Genomic DNA, 19,907 nt, shown 5'->3' with positions numbered 1-19,907 from the left:
ACATGCTTTAAAAGGTGCGCATGATAAAATCATAATATCCACTTAACTCCTCATAATTTGTGTAAATATCCACTTTATCTCCTATAATTTTTGTATTTATCTGTGCAGTCCTCTTATGGTTTTGTACAAGCTGGCTAAGTCATTGTTTAATTTAGTATTTAAGTAAAAGCAATATTGGTATTTCAACTAATTATGACATTACATAGACTATTTTTCTTTAAATTTTTAATTTACATAAAATTGTAGAGAGGTGAAATGAATATTTTAAAATGTTAGAATATAATATGATTATAGATGAAACTACGAGAGAGTTATTAATAGTTTACCCATGATTTCAAATGTTCTTGCACTTTTGTAAAAGGTATGTACCTCAATCACGTCGTCCAAATATTTCCAGTGACCGCAAGTACCGACTTTATCTGAGGGAGAAAAGTTGTTCCACAACTTTGAAAAAACAAAAAAGCTAGGGGAGGGGTTGACTAATGAAGATCAAACTTTAAGAAGTTAGACCACAGGTGCAAGCTTTTCCCATAAACCCTATCTGCTTTCAAATTTTATTATCCTTTGACCACATGTGCAATTTCCACTTTTTGGTCACTGGTGCCCCAATTGTGTACTGAAACTTGGCAACAGAGGATGTGCTCCTAAACTAGGCATGTTGCATCTTATTTATAGCAAGGTAAATACAGAACAGTAACACTTAATAGAGGGATTAGAACTGGCTCAAAAAATACCTTAAGGGATAACCAGCGAATGAGAGTAAACCTTGGGGAGGCTTACTGCAATAAACTTAAGTAAGGTCAAATCCTATGGAAACTGATGGAATCGGAAACTTCACCGTTTTCCATCGTTCTTTGCCACAGTTTTTGAGGTTGTGAGCCAATCAGCACAGAACACAGCCTGAATCTGTTGCTTCCCCCAAGAGAAAGTGAACCAAGAATTCCTAAAACTTTAACACCTGAAAATATGAAGAATGAGCTGGTCTTTGTTGCAGCACCAGGAAGAGGTCATATTGTTTCCGAGATCGAATTTGCAAAGCGCCTATCTGAAGTTGACCGAGGAATATCAGTAACTGTACTACTCATGAAGTCATCATCACTAGATCTTGATTCCTTCATTCAAGAATTGGCTGCCTCTGTTAGTAGCTCTAATATACAATTCATCAGCTTACCTAAGGTAGATCCACCACCTTCCGAATTGAAGAGTTCAAATGAGAGCTACTTTGCTGCTTACATAGAGAAGCATAAGTGTCTTGTCAAAGATGCAATAATTAACCATGTTCTGCCCAAATCAGGAACTCACCTTGCAGGGTTAGTGATTGATTTATTTTGCAGTTCAATGATTGATGTAGCGAATGAGCTTGGTATTCCTTCTTATGTCTTCTGCACCTCAAGTGCTGCGTTTCTTGGCCTTGTTCTTTACCTCCCAATTCGTCATTCCCTGATTGGAACTGAATTTAGCATCTCTGATCCCGATTCCAGCATTTGCTAACCTTGTACCCTCTGGAGTTTTACCATCTTTTCTGTTCAATAAACATGGTGGTTATTCGTCATTCATAAGTCATGGTACGCGGTTTCAAAAGGCAAAAGGATTCATCATAAACACATTTGCAGAATTAGAATCCCATGCCATTAATTTTCTAACATCAGATAAGGAATCACCTCAAGTTTACACAGTTGGACCTGTGATAAACCTTGACATAACAAAAAAGCTTTCTGAGTCTGATCGAAAGATTATGAAATGGCTTGATGATCAGCCCTCGTCGTCTGTGGTTTTTCTCTGCTTTGGAAGCATTGGAGGTTTTGAGCCACCCCAGTTAGCAGAAATAGCAATTGCTCTAAAGCAGAGTGGACATAGATTCTTGTGGTCTGTCCAGCCTTCACCACCAAAAGACTTCACTGCAAAACCAAAAGTCTACGCCAATTTTTCAGATGTTCTGCCAAAAGGGTTTCTGGAAAGGACGAAGGATAGAGGACTGGTGTGTGGTTGGGCACCACAAGTGGAGATTTTGAGACATCATGCAGTTGGAGGCTTTGTTTCTCATTGTGGTTGGAATTCTATCCTGGAAAGCTTGTGGAATGGTGTACCTATTGCAACATGGCCTGTTTATGGTGAGCAGCAATCTAATGCATTTCAGTTGGTGAAGGATCTGGAACTAGCTGTAGAATTGACATTGGATTACCGCTTTGAAAACTCTGATGAGATTGTAGTGGCAGATAAAATAGAGAAAGCCATTAACTGGTTAATGGATTCTGAAAATCCAGTAAGACAGAGGGTCAAAGATTTAGGAGAAAAGGGTAGAAAGGCATTGATGGATGGTGGCTCCTCATTAATCTCGTTTGGGCGCTTTATTGCAGATATTTCTGTGAACAGATTATGAACAACCAACTAATGCTCTGAGTCAAGCTTCAAGTTAGGTGGTTTAGTTTGTTTTGGTGATAGCAGTCCATCATCAGATCTAATGTTCTTGGTATTGATTGTCTTCTTCACTAACTGTTGTCAACTCAGTTAAAAATTACTACTATTATCTAGACTTTGCATTGTTTAATTTGTAACATCACTATTACAGGCATTACTGGTAACATTTCTTTACTTCCCAACAATTCCATATAAGGAAATTAAGTTGCAGGAAATCCACTCACTGTCTGGTTTTTGCACTTTGTGCTTTAGAAATCAACAGTATGTCTGATTTCTTTTCCTTATGATTGCAGTCCCACTGGACTGCTTGGATCCATGGAGAAATATGTTGGTGTGATACATGATATCATATACCTCTAGTATCACATCCATTGAAGCCTAAACTTCATTAAATGACAAGCTACATAATCCAATTATAGGAAGCAGGGAAGGTCGTCAAAGAAAAAAAGTGCACTTTCAAGCCCTCGAGTTGTTGAGATGCCTAGTATGGAAACAAACTCTTGTTATTGGGTGACTAAAAAATTTGGAGATCTACCAAGAAATGTATGCTGGAAAAATAGTATGCTGCTGAAGTGTGGCAAATCAGCCCTTGGCTCTCGTAGAAAGAGTTTGAGTTGGATTAGATATGTTTCGGTACAATACAAGTGCCCTATGAACACCCGTTAAATAAACCATTTGTTTATTTTAACGACTCCAAGTTAAGTTATTATTATGTATATAGTCAAATGCAGAAATAATAAGGTCTCAAGTGGATTGGGAGTTAGTGGCTTTATGACTATCTATTTGAAAATTTAGGATAAATTGGTGCAAAGGTTAACTTATGCCTTGCTTAAGATCAAACATTCGTGTTTAACTAGCAATGAGCACAGATCCTCTATAATCTACTCTATTGCTTTTCATGGTCCTATCATGCATCTTCTTAGGCCAATCTGAACCGTTAATTTCAAGATAAAAAAAATTAAAATAGACTCAAATTGGACTGAAGGGATGCAATCAGATTTGGACCGTGATAAATACATATAGGGATGGCAATTGCGGGCATCCGCCCCGCGGGGCCTAATGGGGTGGGGGTAGGGCAGGGCGGGGCAAGGGAATTTTTTCCCCCTGTTTAGAAACGGGGCTCCTCTGCCCTGATCCCCATCCCGCCACCCGTTAAAAAAATTAATACATATATAAATACATATATATGTATGTATATAATTATTATATAATATTTAATTTAATTAGTTACAAATTTATAATAATATTATTATTAGTTATATATATTATATATTGTATATTAGTATATGTAATTGATATTATCAATTATACATGTCTACTAATAGAAATTATTAATTAGTTATAATAAATTTACTAATATATTTATACTAAATTCCTAATTACACTTGATACAACAACACTTTTTTGTCAACAAAAATACAATAATGATTTAGTGATTGTATTTGTATCAAAAGTGAAAATTTGACTATTTTAGTTGTATTTGTTTCATCATATTGGATTGTATTCAAATAGTTTTTGTTTGATTATTTTTATGAGTTTCAATTGTGAAATTACAATAGATAATAATTTTGAGATGTATTGATATGTTAGTACTTGATTATTTGTTAAAATTTGACTATAATAAAATTATACAACAAATTTTTATTAGTCCCGCGATAGGGGTGGCAATCGGGTCGAATTCGGGTTGGCGGGTCGGATTGAGATCCGGGTATAACAGAAAACCCGCTGACCCGAACCTGACCCACCAACCCGAAACGGGTCAGGATATCTGACACGAACCCGAAAATTTCGGGTTGGCGGGTTAGCGAGTCAACCCGAAATGACCCGAAACTTAATTTTAATTTATTAATTTATCACTGTAATTTCTAATAAAATCAATTTCTCACAAAATTAATTACATAATCAAGTAATAAAAATTTAAATAAATAATTCCAAACCAAATCTAAATTAAATTAAACACCGTAAAAGTGTTTTATCCCAAACCAAATATAAAATAAATTATAACAGTATAACAGTAAAAAATAATATAATATATTATTTGTTCAAATATAATAATTTCAACTTCACACAAGTTAAATAAATTCATTTAGGATTAAGTAATTAATGCCTTTGAAAAAAAACAATAACTTAGTTTAGTTAGATAAAATAATTTTTATGTTTATTAAATTATTTTTAATTCGTAAACGGGTCATATCGGGTCATAACGGGTCATATCGGGTCATATCAGGTCACCTACGGGTTGACCCGAAATCGACCTGTTTTCTTTTCGGGTTCATCGGGTTCGACCCGATTCTGACCCAAACCCTCGAAACCTCAACTCAAACCCATTAATTTCGTATTAGGTTCATGTCATGTTTTTGGGTCGTGTCGGAAATTGCCACCCCTATCCCGCGAGAGATGGGAGGCGGGGGCGGGACCGTTGCCATCCCTAAATACAGAAACATCGAATCTATTTGAATGTACACTCACTATATATGACTCTCATTTAAATACTTTCCTAATTTAACATTGCTATCTACTATTACTCTTGTTTAGCCACTTTTCTAATGTAACATACATTTGTCACACAAATCCTTTTTAAATTAGTGTTTTTCTAGCAGATGCCTATTAGCCACTCGTTAACATATTTAAAATTCATTCAATTAATATTCACTTAACCTATCATATATATACACATACTAACAACCTCCTTTGCATTTAATTTATACCTTCCTGATACGATTTTCGATACGCCAAGACAAATCAAGAACGTTGACCACAAGCCTGGATCTAGAATTGAGATTCAATGTTTAGGATGGATATTCTTAATCAATCTTGGATCGCTCAAGAAAGATTAAAATGGGTATAACAACACCACAATCAAGATGATTACTTGATTGATAAGTCGGAAATCACCTTAGGACTACTCTAAAATTCTCAAGGTTGGCTTTCACAAGCCAAGAAAGTTCTTTCTCACAAGAAAGAAATCTGAAAATTTCTCTAATTCTTATTCCATGTCTAATAATAAAAATGTAAAAGAACGTGAAACTTATTTATAGTCTTTACAAGACTCAAAAACCTAACTCTAGTCCAGCTTAAGCTAATAAAACCTAACTCTAAATCGGCTCAATTATTGTCAACATGACCTTAGCCGCGTATTTCCATCAAACTAATGACTTGAGTTAACTCTTAACTAACACTAGTTATCCAACTAATATTGCTGGAATTAACTCAAACAAATGACACTAAGAAAACACTCAAATATGATGACTTGATAACAATTATAACTAACATAAACACACTAAAACTAAGGAAGGGATGCGGGTTTGTTGAGCTTCAATGGATCAACCAAACGTATGACTTGAACATCATTGATCCCATGTTCTCACCATTCCCTTCCTCTTGAAAGCAATTTGCCCACAAATCAATATATTGGAAAGAATGTAACAGCTCAGGCAACACCTTTGTGAGAACATACCAAGTTGCATGTTGACAGGGTGTCGAGCCTGTGCAATAATAATTACCTACTCAAGAAAAATACAAATTTTGTATATAGCGGTGAGCAGGGTCGAATCCACAGGGACTGGGGATAATTCGTTTCTTCCAGAGTTCAGTGCATGAGGGATTTTTGAAAAATATAAAATAACTAATTAACTAACTAATGAAACAACTAATAGAAATAAACAGGAATTAATCAATAACCAATACGACTCTAGCCAAAGGTGCAACTTTTCAGATACGGTCCATTCAACTGATCATCGATACAGAGATAATTCAATTACTCATTACTAGATTGGTTATAGTTGTCATACACGCGATGAACAACCAGCCTTTCCTTAATTTCTCGATAGTCAAGGTACGACCGTTAACTACTTCCCTAACCAAGAAATAACCCTAGGTACGACCATAGGATTTAATTACTCGATTGCATTAATAATTAGAAAAGCCCAACCCTAACCAACAAACACGCTACGAGGGTTTGTTTAAATTAGATCATACGTTTCCCTAACATGAAACCAATCACGCTAGTCGCCACTGGTATTAATCAATTGAACAATTACGGATTCAATCAATTAATTTGGCATTAGATCATTAAGTTAATTCGAATATCGGGCCCTTGACATTCAAATAACATAACAAGCATAAGCAATTAAATCAGGAAACGCACAAATACCAATAAATAAAAGAAATAAGTAAAATAATTAGATCTCACAGATGTTCGGAACCGAGTTCTCAAATTGATCTTCGACTAGAAAAAATGAATTAGTTCATCTTCATGGAGGAAATCCCATGCAAAATTGCAGAAGTAATTGCGGCCATTGTCACCGAAATTGAGATAAGGAAAAACGATAAAGTAAGAACAACGGGAAAAACTCCCAATTCCCAAAGATAAAGCAGCGACCCGTGAATAATTGCCCGACCAAAGGAAAAGAATTGTTTCCTAATCTAAAACAAATTGCCTCACTTCTCTCCGTGGTCCCGTCGGATAAGGAACAAGCAACTGCCAAAGCTTCCTACGTTTCTTTCCTTCCAAAGCTAAAAATGACTCAATGCCCCCTAGTTGTTTTTGCCAAATTAAGAGAAAAGGGTACCAAAGGTGGGACCCTGCCGAATTCCTTCTTGTGGGCCACGTTGATAGAGCTTTGCAGAAGACTCCCACGTGTGAAGTAATTTGCTTCAGAAAGTCCCTCTTTTTTTTGTAATTTTCTGTTCCATTCCCTGAAATTAGGTCCAGATACCAAATATAAGTAGATATTAATAATTAAAACAATATTTGGTAAGGACAAAGGGGAAAATTAACAATAAAATTACTAACAATTAACACCCTATCACATGTCGCTTATGTAGTTGCAAGAAGCACACAAGTAAAGTCTTCAACAAAGGTATGAACCAATGCGCACGAAGCTGGTTATAGAGCCACTTTGCTCTTTGTCCCTTATAACCATTTTCCATAAGCGCTCGAATCAGCCTTTTGGAATGGTTTGTGAAATCTGAACCTATGCAAGGAGTCACCCAATAAGTATTTGTAGATGTGAAATCACTCGAAAATTTACCATTTGCATCTACTAGTTAAGGATCTTCATAACAATACTCAATTAGGCTAGCAAACCCCCAAATCTGGTTGTGCAAAGTTGTAAAATCCACCACTAGTTGTTGTTTAGCCGTCACAACTTGCACAGGTGGAACAAGACAAAAATGGAAAGCTTTAAAATCTGCAAATAAGAGACAAATTTCATCATGTAAAGACCAAAAAATTGACAATGAAAGTATGGAACATCATTATCTAAATAATATGGAAGTTTAGAACAAAACTCAAGTGTAGTTACGCCTTTGAAATGACATTTGGCTTATCAACAAGTAAACTAACCCTAGATGAGAGATTAATTATATGTTGATAGCAACAAGAAACAACACTTAAGACGTAAACTCCATGAAAGCTCTTTAACTCTCCAATGAATATAGGAATGGAACAATTTAAGATTAATGCGATTACACTTTGCTTAACCTACACAAAATAAGAAACACTAACCAAAGCAAAGTTAATATCGTTAGTAAAACCATAAGCTCTCCTCACATCCTTAGATTTTGCAATAAATATTTGCTTTCTCTCATTTATTTCCACTATGGCCGATTCACTTGTAGGATTTTCTCCACTCAACTCTTTTGAATGTTCACTCTCTTTTTCTTTGTCACTTCTCTCGATTTTTACCTCATACCCCACAATCTCATTATCACGCTCAACTCAGTAGAAATTTTTGGAACCTAGACATGACTCTACCTGATTGTGTTTGTTGCTGGAAATTTTGGAAGCTAATCCAAATGGCTTTGGATTCAATCCTAAGAAGCAAGATACTGTTTTAGGATGTTTTCTAAGTATATTTTGGATTTGCAGTTGGAAAAAGTAAACCAAACCCAACAAGGAATAAAAGTCCTGAATTTGGAAACAAATTTCAAGTCAACTTTGGTTTTCCAAATTTGTCTTCTTGTTTCTAAACTCTAGGTTGTGATCCGATTGTGTTTCCCTTTTTTTTTACTGATCAGATTCTTTTTCCTTTCTTTTCTTTTCACTTCGGATCACCAAATTTTAAGAAACAAGAATGCCGCAACTTCAAGTTCAAGAAAATGAACTTAGGATTTTCAAAAGTTCAAGATTTGGAAACTTTGATTCAAAATTCTCAAGAAACCCTACTTTGCCACTCAAGAACTTCAAGATTTTCATGAAATTGTTCAAGAAAGTTCAAGAAATTCAAGATTTTAGGTCTAGAAATTCAGAACTACAAGTACTTCCAATCAACAAGAGAACCAGCCATAGATTACATTTGAAACACAAGGAAAATAGCCACGGATTATCTAAGAAAAGAGGTACAACCAGAAATTTTTTGTTATTTTTGACTCTAGACAACACAAGACTCCACGAAACAAAACAATCAAACACGAAACAAGACAAAACATGATTTGAACAAAGAAACAACACACGGACAGTAAGGGAAGAAACACGGACAACTAAAAAAGATGCAAACCCTAGCGACTCAACACAAGGTACTTCGGACAAACTTTGACACAAACAAGACAAGATACAAAAACGGACAAAAATACAAAACAAGACATGAATGGGACTACACAAATTCCAACAACAAGGTTGAAACAAACGAAACCCTAGCAAGAAACCTAACGACACAAGCAAAACAAACGCAGACAAATTTGAAACAAGGAAAACTTAAGAAGACAACAAGAAAATAAACAAAACAAAAAATGATATAATGTTGATACCTCCAACTAACTCTGATACCAACTAATACGATTCTCGATACGTCAAAACGAATCAAAAACGTGAACCACAAAGCCGGATCTAGAATTGAGGCTCAACATTTGGGATGGATGTCCTTAATCAATCTTGGACCGCTCAAGAAAGATTAAGATGGTAGAACGACGCCACAATCGAAGCAATTATGATTGATAAGTTGAAGATCATCTTAGGTCTACTCTAAAATTCTCAAGGTCGGCTTTCACAAGCCAAAAGAGTTCTTTCTCACAAGAAAGAAATTTGAAATTTTCTCAAATTCTTATTCTATGTCTAATAATAAAAACATAAAAAAAAAACTTAAGACTTATTTATAGCCTTTACAAGACTCTGAAATCTAACTCTAGTTCGGCTAAAGCTAATAAAACCTAACTAGGGCTGCAAACGAGTCGAGTCGAGTCGAGTTTTGATCTAATCGAACCGAGCCTCGACATAATTTCATTGAACTCGAGTTCGAGCTCGAGCTCGACGAGCTGACAATTTCGAGCTCGAAAAAAATAAAAAATAATTATTTTATTTTTTAAAAAATAAATAAAATAATATTTTTTCTTAATAAATAATAAAATATTAAGGATATATATGTAATTTTACTATTAAAATTTAAAATATATATATACTTAAAATAAAAAATATATATATATATATACTTAAAATAAAAAAAAAAAAAAAATATATATATATATATATATATATACTCGAGCTCGCGAGCTTAATATTTTGAACTCGAGTTCGAGCTCAATTTCGATTCGAGCCGACTCGAACTCGACTCGAGCTCAATTCGAGCGGCTCGCGAGCGGCTCGATTCGTTTGCAGCCCTAAACTTAACTCTAAATTGGCTCAACTATGGTCAACATGACCTTAGCCGTGTATTTCCATCAAACTAACGACTCAAGTTAACTCTTAACTAACACGTGTGTTTGGACAGGAGATTATTTGTCCAAATATATTTGCTTACATCACCATTATAATTTTCAATACACTTTTTTATCTTCCCAATTATTTTTTTATCTCACATACATCACATCACAAAAAGTGCTACAGTAAAAATATTTCAAATAATTTACAATCCAAACACTAGTATCCAACGAATATTGCTAGAATTAACTCAAACAAACGACACTAAGAAAATGCTCAAACATGATGAGTTACTAGCAGTTATAACTAACATGAACACACTAAAACTAAGGAAGGGATGCGGGTTTGTTGAGCTTCAATGGATCAACCAAACGTATGATTTGAACATCGTTGATCCCATGTTCTCATCATTTCCTAACTTATCTTATCTATCTTCTCTCATATATTTACTTTTTCTAATTAATTTTATATTTTTAAATAAAAAAATATGATACATGAAGTATACGTTGAAGTAAAAAAAAAAAAAAAAAAAAAAAAGTATACGTTGAAGTATATGTTAACGAATGCCCATTTGGATAGAACCGTCATTAGACAAACCCTTAAAAATAACCTAATTTTGGCCAATGTTATGCCAAAACTTGCCCACCACAAGGCTATTAAATGATAAGTTATTCATGCTCGAAAATAAGAACCTGTCTCCAATCCAGGACGCCTACACTGCGGGGCTCAGTGTCGTGGTGTGGATTTTACTTGCCACCAGACTGCTAAAAAACTACAGTTGCAAGATCTGATTGTCTGAAATTCGCCCAGACAAAAGAACTTTTACTACTATGAGATGAACCCAAGGCCCAAAATCAGATCACCTCCTCCCAATTCCAAATCCCCCTTCTTCAATGTTTTCCCCAATTCTTCTTCCTCCTCCTCCCACAAGATGCCACGCAAATCCTTTATCAAACCCACCCTAACCTTGGCTTCCCTCCTCTCCTTCTCCCTCTTTGCCCTCTACTTCGCTTTCTCCTCCCCCAATTTCTACCTCCAGCAGAAAATTCATGATGGTTACGGCGATGATAAGGCGAACAAGGTGAAGGTTTACGTGTACGATTTGCCCAGGAAGTTTACTTACGGGGTGATTGAGAGATACGAGAAGTCCCGGGGAGGTGAGGCTAAAACCGACGATGCGTTGCTCAAGTATCCCGGCCACCAGCATTCTGCCGAGTGGTACTTGTTTAGGGACTTGAATCGGCCGAGTCGTGACCGAGTTGACTCGGCTGTTGCTCGGGTTTATGATCCTGACCAGGCTGATCTTTTTTACGTCCCGTTCTTCTCGTCACTCAGTCTCGTGGTTAACTTGAATCGGCCGGGGACTCTGGGTGCGGCGGCTCCGTCGTTGTATAGTGATGAGGAAATGCAGGTGGTTTTTTTTTTTAGTGCTGTTTTACTATTGAGTTGAATTTAATTGAGTTTCTTGACTTGCAGAGGAGATTAAGTTGAAATGTCTATGTAATGTTTTTTGCTTTTGGCTTGATTTTGTGAAAGTTTTTTTTTTTCGATATTTATTCTTCCATTGACCGTTTTTAAGAGGGTAGATTTGTTATCTTAGTAATCTTAATTGAACTACTGGCTGTTTTTGTTGGAAGAAATATGCATTCTTAGTCGTCTTATGTAAACTCTTCAGCTTATTCCAGTTTAATCATGATTCTTTTAGTTTATCTAATCGAGCTATTTATAGCCTGAGTTTGCACCATTTTATCTGAATGATTGGCTGTTTGTCAGGGATTGTCGGGTACACAGTATAATCGCTGTTAAATTTGCTGTTAAATTTTGCACGCATTTAGTTCATTTTAAAAGGTGACGGCATTGAATTGAGGCAACCATGACATTGAATGGACCAACAACATGGAGTTTTCACTATCTATCTTCAAACTTGTACTTGAATGCTTATGCTGGACCTAACATGTGCAACATTTTTTTTTATTTCTGAATTTCTAGGTTCTATTTTGTCGACTTTTAGTTGATAATTTTGGTTTTTTTCCTGCTTCTAGAGATATTGACTCAGCAGTAGTATGTCTTCCACTGAATTATTAGCTCAAATGGAGATAAGCATTGAATTGGTTCTATTGGGTTGCATTTTATCTTCTGGATTTTTTTTTGTGCCAATAAATGCTTATTTGTTCTTCTTCATTGATTTTTCTTTTTAAGTCCTTCTGTAATCTGATGTTTATTTTATTGTTGTTACAGGAATCTTTAATAGAGTGGTTGGAAAATCAGGAGTATTGGAAGAGGAATAATGGGTGGGACCATGTGTTTATATGTCAGGATCCTAATGCTTTGTACAAGGTGGTGGATAGGGTGAAGAATGGGGTGTTGTTAGTTTCAGACTTTGGGAGATTGACACACAATCAGGGATCACTTGTGAAAGATGTGATTTTGCCGTACTCACATCGAATTAATTCATATTTAGGCAATATTGGGGTTGAGAATCGTGATAAACTGCTTTTCTTTATGGGGAACAGATATCGAAAGGAGGTAACTTCTTTACAGTTGTTTTTCAAAAGGTTTCATATTGTATTTCCTGTACTACCACCTATTCTGAAGACAGAAAATAGATTTTTTGATTTAGACGGATCTTTTGTTTATAGACTGCTATTACATGTAGCAAGCTTGAGTGAAGTAGACTAGCTATTGTTGCACTTGCTTGGAATGAGTTAGCAGATTGATAAGTATCTTTTGTGTTGATTAATCTGAGTGGTCACCGTGAAACTGAATTTATCGCTGAAAATCAACACATGATTTGTGGTGCATTTTCAGAATATCTCCAACAAGGTTCAGCTTACCTGATGTGTGGTAGTTATGGTTGTTGAGCTTCTATTTAGTAGAAGTCCCAAGGTAAAGCCTTTTTTCAGTAGATTTTTTATGACATTCTACAATTTGTTTGTGCTTATTATCCGCACCATGATGCAAAAAGTTTCTGGAAACCAGAAGGTGTAACATTTGTTTTGCTGATTTTGTACTTTAGAATCCATGCTTCAGGGAGTGGAGAAGTACTCTTGTAGGTCAAAGATTCTTCCTATTTCAACACTAATGAAACACATACTTTTTGGTCTTCATATCTATTTTCCGTTAACCACTCTGAATTCCTCTGTATTGTTTCAAGTTCAATTGTTCCAATTGATGCATCGCTTATTTGGTTCACTGAAAGATAATCCATGTCGCTTCAAGTGAATATTTCACCTTATAAATGTCAGAAGAACAAGATTCTTTCAGTATTTAATACGAAAGAAGATTTTGGGCTAATTACCATATTTTCTTTGCTTTACATTTGACTACATAATAATGCATACCCGACTAAATTTCTAGTTTTGCTTTAATCTAAATTGTTAAGTTGTGAAGTTTTCAGGCTTCTATGGTCCATTGCTTTCATATAAGAGAATTTTGAATCCTATCATCTCAGCTTTGGTTAATTTTGGATGTAAAATTTACGCTACTTAAAGATGTTATCCAATGCATATGGGAAAATATATCCCGTGGAGGGAGGTGGTTTATTATTTTCTCGTATGGTAAAAATTTAGTTGGAGAAGAATGCAAAGTGTTGCCTAACATTTTATATGTAGTTATAACATATATGCATAAACTCTCTCATAAAGCTTTAATTAGTCAGTCGAAACATAAATAGGACAAATTTATCTGAAAAGAATTAGCAATCCAAAACTATTGGTTGCATGACACATTATTCTGTGGGTGTTAATTGCATCTTATTTGGTCTGTGTTCATGAGTAGCCCTTAGATTTGGATCTATATCTTCGTAATTAAGTTGGTAATCTTTTTAAACTTTAAAATCTTCCGATAGTGGCATTCTTTTACTCTTCTAGGGACCCTTTTGAATTTTATACATCTACATAATATCATATGAGGAAAGCTCATTTGCTCCAACTAAATAAATTAACCATGGTTGACCCATGACTTTAACAATAGGATGGTAAATTTTTACTTCATAAGTACTTTGTCCATCAATTAAATAGCCAGATCCACCAGTTTAACACATATAACTTAAAGCTTGGATGAAGTCAGATATAGACTGATGCTCATTACCTGAGAATGACCATTCACATCTTTGCAACTCTATATCTCCCTTGCCCTCTTCTTGAACCAGAATGGGAACTTGAGTCTTCCAAATTAGTCGTTGCAACTTTCATGGTAGCTGCTACTTTGCATACAAGATTCTAGTGTGGGATTTGGAGTTGGTGATGCCAAATTCTGCTCCTTGTGGACCCTAGTGTTTGTAAGAGGTCTATGGCTCATTAATAACCAACTCCAATTGAAAAGAAGTTCATGTCCAATGAAGGATGCAAAGTTCCTTTGTTTAGTACTGTAGACTTTTGCTAATTTTCATTGCTCATGCAATAGTTATCTGCATGTTGTGTGGTTTTTTTTTCGTTTCCATTTCTTTTGATAAAGTCATGTCGGTTGATTAGCGTTTGCTAAGCTTCCAATATTGCAATTCCAGGGGGGAAAGGTCCGTGACTTGCTGTTCCAACTGCTTGAGAATGAAGAAGATGTTATCATAAAACACGGTGCACAGTCCAGAGAATCTCGCAGAGAGGCAACAAGAGGGATGCACACTTCAAAGTTCTGTTTGCATCCAGCGGGTGATACTCCATCAGCTTGTCGGCTTTTTGATGCTATTGTGAGCTTGTGTATACCTGTTGTTGTAAGCGACTATATCGAGTTGCCTTTTGAAGATGTCATAGACTACAGGAAAGTTGCAATTTTTGTCGATACAAATACCGCTGTGCAGCCAGGATACTTGGTGAAATTGCTCAGGACAGTAAGCACAGAGAGGATTTTGGAATTTCAACGGAATTTGAAGAAGGTACTCCCGCTCTGTCCCTCTCTCTCGCTCTCTCTCTATCATAAGTAAAGAAAAACCTGTGGCAGAAGGAGAAAGGGAAATTAAAATTGATACACCTGTTTAATGTCATAATGCGTTCCGTCATTAATTACCGCCAAAAGATGAAAGCAAGAAGAAAATATAGAGAACAGATATGCAAAGTACAAAATCTGCCCTCAGTATTTTGTTTAGAGATTTGCTGAATAAATAGGCTAGAGTGACATACTTTTGTGTAAATTGTGCAAAACTTGTTCTCAAAGTTATTTCTCTTTCAGGTTAAGCATTACTTTGAATACGAAGATCCAAATGGGACAGTGAAAGAAATCTGGCGCCAAGTATCACAGAAGCTACCCCTGGTTAATCTGATGAAGAACCGTGACAAACGGCTTGTGAAGAGGGATTTGACAGAACCAGATTGTTCTTGTCTTTGTTCAAACCAGTCAGGAATCCAGACGACACTATGATTATTGCCTATTGGCGAATTGCGTCACTGGAATTGTGGCAACTGTACATCAGCACGGAAGCACCGCCTCTCATATGGTCAGGGGAGTGACTATTCTTTTCCGGAGACTGATCTAGTTATCCTGTCTGATTCGTTCATTCTTTCTCCGCTGTCACTCCGGTCACAAAACTAGAAGGGTCTCATCAAATGTATTATGCCTGATATTTTTGTCCTTTTCGCAAAATGTTGAGTTAATAGAAGCAGGAATTAGTTGTTTATGTAAAGAAATGAGTTGTACATTATGACATTAAAAACCACAGCAATTAAATCAATTTGGCCTTGATAATTATTTCTAAGTCATTGTGTAATTCATAAGTTTTCTGGGGCAAGGATCCGGGTAACAGTTGGCCCAGTGCAGTAGTCGACTTTCTGATGCAAACATTTGAGTGCTCTTCCATTGCCGTTGCCCTCCTTTCTGTTACCCATCTCTTAGATAGCTGATCTATCTTTGTTTTGAAGGATGTGGGCATTGGGATGGGATGGGATGAGATCATGAGAGGGGTGGGCATTGGGCTAAGTTATGGCCCCTCAAGGTGCTGTATGTTTGTATTCACTGCTAGACCTAAATTTTGTAAAAACATCAGGTATTGATTGATAGAAGTCACAACCAAATGCAAAGAAACATGAAAAAGATAAGTTCAAAAATCGGGAGGTGCTTGATGTCAACACGACTGCATGAGATGTAATTATGAGTTGTGAGTTCATAGCTCAAAAGTCAGAATGGATTAGAATATGTGGTTTGCAGCAAAGAGGAAAACTAAGAGTGACAAGCAGTTGAACCTACGTTACGAAAAACACAAAGTAAAAGCTGGAGATAGATGAGTGCTTCTGCAGAGAACTTGAAAAGCACTCAACCATCTTTATCTGTGAGAAAGCTGGCCGGACTAATGCGTTATGGCTTAATAACAAAGAAAAGTTAATTTAAGGAAGATCATTGTTGGATGGGATGAGCAGAGTATCCCATTAAGCATCTAAAGTTTCACATAGACAAGCAAATTCAGATGGATACTCTTGCAAACAAGAAAATACAAGATAAAACTGTCACAATCGGGATACTCTTTTCTTGTGCTCTTTTGGGATCAAAAGAAAGGACCATTGTGTTACAAGGAGGGAGGAAAAGATCACAAAAGGAAAAAAAGATGTCAAAGCATATGAACCTGATCTCAGCCTGGTGGCCATGCCATCTGCCTTCCACCAAGTACGTGCAAGTGCAGATGGTAGACGGATTGACCTGTATATAAGAAGAAGCAAGTCAAAAAATTTTGCATGAGGGAGCAAATGTTGTGATTGGTAAGAAAAAAGCAGTTTGGACTTAAAACCATGCCTTTTAGACTTCCATTTGCTCAGGTTAGAAGATGTAGAGAGCCAATTTTCTCTTCACTGAATTGGCACTAGTGTACTTGTTCCAATTAAAACACACACAGAAAAAGCAAAATTATAAATGACACTTACATGCTGTTGGCCCACTATTAATAACAACACGAAAACCATCGACAATGCCTTCTTTTTCGGCCACAATTTTGGCTGCATAGAGAAGCTCACCCAGTATTTCTCCATGTCTTTTTTCAGCCTGCCAAAGTGTTGGAACTCAGCCAATGAATCTTTTGTTCACTACATAAACATTCCACCACATACAATGAATTCATGAATTTCTTTGAGTGAAAATACGAGTTATGTCAACAAAAGGGGCAACTTAATGTTAAGCATGACACTGAATGTAGTCACTATCAAGCCTAGAATGACTTGAATCTATAGAAATGTATAATTTAGGAAATCTAGCTTGTCAAGCGACGATAAATATCTGATTAAGGTAAACATGCCTGCCGATATGTTGCCTCCTGGCACTAATAGGAAGTCATTCTTTGCGCCTTTTACATGCATACATGCAAACACATACAGAACTAATAGATAACCAAACAACATACAAATTCTACACCATGGGAAGACCAGAATGACATTCCTAATAAGTAATTGCAGAAGATATTTTCCAAAGATTGGGATACCAGCAAATACGCCGCATATCTTATGATCTCTGGGATCATACATTGAGCTGTCTCCTGGATAAAAATATAAATCTGAAAAATGTCCACGAATGCTTGGCATGTAGTAAATGGGTTTTGGTGAACCAATTCCATGTTATCCTGTTGTTATATTGTACAAAGAGAATTTTTTTTCTATTCTTGCCCTGCAACTAATTTCTGTATTTCGTTTGTATTTCTCTTCCAATGAAGCAATCAGCATGGCAGCAACCCTTAACAATTTCCAGAATCTAGGCCTGTATTATCACTTCATTATTTCTTCAAGAAAGTAAAACAGTAGTATTCTTGTATACTTCATCAAATACCAAGCAAAATGTATATCTTAAAATAAGCAGCAAAAGTCCTTTTGTTGAAACGACAGATGAAAGAGAAGGAAAGAAAAATTACCTTGCCAAGCTGTGTTAACCCATCCCTTGATTTTGGTATGACTAAAACATGCACTGGAGCCTGTGGGTTGATATCTCGAAATGCCAGAACCTTGTCATCCTCATATACTATGGTGGAAGGAATTTCCTTTGCAATAATCTTGTCATATCTGATGAAGAACCATAACCAAAGAATGACAGATGGCAACAGATTTTAGCATCAATTTAGAATGTGTGGACACTAAAAGCCAAGGAAATTTCCTTAACAAACATTTGTTTCTTCTTTCTACATCTTTAGACATGAGAATGAAAGAATAGATATGTTAACTTCATCCTTGTTAAGATATCTGTGGTGTAGCTGATATGAATCATATTAATTGAGTTCATCAAGAAATAGATTTTTTCAGCATTATAGAACAGGAATTGTCCATTCATGTTCTTGAAAACTACTTTCCTTTTTCAGACATGGTAAACCAGATGTTATACAACCACGAAACATCTGTTTAATGCTTTGTTTTCTGGTTTCTAAAAATAAAAAACTGACACTATCTGAAACATTATAACTGGTTTTGTTAGCTCTAAGAACACTGACAAGAGAGCAATAATTTTCGCAAAAGTCTCCAACAGATTTCACTTTGCCAACCATTCTGTTATACAGGGCCAAAATCTAAAACAGATGCATTAGTTTCTTATAACCTTCTCCAAAACTCTACCTAAAGTAACCTACAATTAATTGCTTCATTCTTTAGTCCACTTTTTTATTTTTCTTCTGCCCTGGACAAGTCTAGCATTGGTAGACATAATAAGGTCAAGCACATAAAAGAAGCATGTAGCATTCAGCTTCATGCTCTATTCTCCAATTCTAGAATGTATCCGAGGCATTTAACTGAAATAGATATGGTTATGAAGACGACAAAAAAGAAATACTTTAAATTGATATAGAAGAAGAATACATGGTTGGTCCTCCAGTATCAGCATCTGCTGCAGCTACTCGAGCAGAAGTTTCTTCATCATTTGTGGCACCGGTAGAGGACATGGTTCTTCCAAATGCCAAACCAAAAGAAAAAACAAAAAAGTCAAACGAAAGAATGCTTCTACAGTGAAGATGCATCAAAAGTTAGTCACATTCAACTCGGAATTGAAGAGTACTAACACTCCCATTAAAGACACACGAGCAAAATTCAGAAAACTGAAGTCAGAATTCAATTGATACTCAATTCACATTCAACTCAGCTAAATGTGAACTCCCTTCTATCCATAACTACTCCAAGTTATCCAAATTATCCATTATTAGACCAACAATCTCATAACAGCATCAAACTTCAGATGATAAAATGCAAAAGCTTCACGCTCCGGCTGCAACCATATAAATAGACGACAACGGCTGTTAATATAAAGCAATATTTTAATTCTGCATTCTTGACCTTGGTAAGTCCCATGGGGCTAAATTCCACATGTTTTTGCTTGCCTTTTCTTTTCTTCCCCAGATAACAGAACCCATTCTATCTTTTTCCATCCCCTCCCTCCCTTCTTTCCTTCACCCGCCCCCCCCCCCCCCCCCGCGCCCAAGACTGCATTGCTCCAGACAACAAAAATATGCTATTATCTATTAAGTACATGAAAAATGGTCTAAAAACAAGGCATTTCCCACCACAACTTCTTTTACAGCATAAAAAAAATAATAAAAGGGGAATTTAATGGAAAGAATTAATCTTGCCAGTGGGTTCTCGTACCTGCGAAAGCTAAAAGGGGGGCGATGAAATAGAGGAAGGCTTCTTATTGGGATGGAATTGGAAGCTTTGACAAAAGCCAGAGCTCTTATAGTCAGAGGGCCACTGTAGAATCCATTTAAAATCAAGAAAGCAAAAAAAACCAAATATTAATAAAGAGCAGGGAATGGATAGAGATACTTTGGGGTTCTTCAAGCATTAAGAGCCTTACCGGAACAGGAAGAGGGAGTTCATGGCAGCCACCATGGTTGGGACTCAGTGGACTTGGAAGTTGGATGCACCAAAACACTGAAACTGTTTAGTAGGACTAGTTTTTAGATTTTGAAGAG

General features: G+C 36.1%; 2 protein-coding genes and 1 pseudogene across 4 annotated transcripts; 2 read left to right on the top strand and 1 right to left on the bottom strand.

Annotated features, from left to right (window-relative positions):
• The first annotated feature begins 449 nt into the window (after positions 1 to 449).
• Positions 450 to 2,633, top strand: LOC113709578 (UDP-glycosyltransferase 71K1-like; annotated as a pseudogene).
• Positions 2,634 to 10,725: 8,092 nt separating this feature from the next.
• On the top strand, positions 10,726 to 15,740 carry LOC113710330 (probable arabinosyltransferase ARAD1). Its single transcript, XM_027233276.2, has 4 exons — positions 10,726 to 11,465; positions 12,293 to 12,580; positions 14,559 to 14,924; positions 15,218 to 15,740. The coding sequence occupies exons 1-4, from the start codon at positions 10,890 to 10,892 to the stop codon at positions 15,404 to 15,406; spliced, it is 1,419 nt and encodes a 472-aa protein (XP_027089077.1). The 5' UTR covers positions 10,726 to 10,889; the 3' UTR covers positions 15,407 to 15,740.
• Positions 13,994 to 19,907, bottom strand: LOC113710331 (14 kDa zinc-binding protein). 3 transcript variants are annotated; one of them, XM_027233278.2, is made up of 7 exons: positions 19,790 to 19,907; positions 19,582 to 19,683; positions 18,802 to 18,888; positions 17,871 to 18,018; positions 16,897 to 17,014; positions 16,602 to 16,675; positions 13,994 to 14,980 (listed from the first exon to the last, which is right to left on the bottom strand). In XM_027233278.2, the coding sequence occupies exons 1-6, from the start codon at positions 19,822 to 19,824 to the stop codon at positions 16,608 to 16,610; spliced, it is 558 nt and encodes a 185-aa protein (XP_027089079.1). In that variant the 5' UTR covers positions 19,825 to 19,907; the 3' UTR covers positions 13,994 to 14,980; positions 16,602 to 16,607. The 3 variants fall into 3 exon arrangements, with proteins under 3 accessions (XP_027089079.1, XP_027089080.1, XP_027089078.1); XM_027233279.2 differs by lacking the exon at positions 13,994 to 14,980 and adding an exon at positions 15,631 to 16,006; XM_027233277.2 differs by lacking the exon at positions 13,994 to 14,980 and having other exon boundaries at positions 16,337 to 16,675.

Source organism: Coffea arabica, chromosome 9e (genome assembly GCF_036785885.1).
Source record: "Coffea arabica cultivar ET-39 chromosome 9e, Coffea Arabica ET-39 HiFi, whole genome shotgun sequence".
Taxonomy (NCBI): Eukaryota; Viridiplantae; Streptophyta; class Magnoliopsida; order Gentianales; family Rubiaceae; genus Coffea; species Coffea arabica.
Note: the sequence above shows the minus strand (reverse complement) of the source record. Positions and strands in the feature narration are given on the sequence as shown.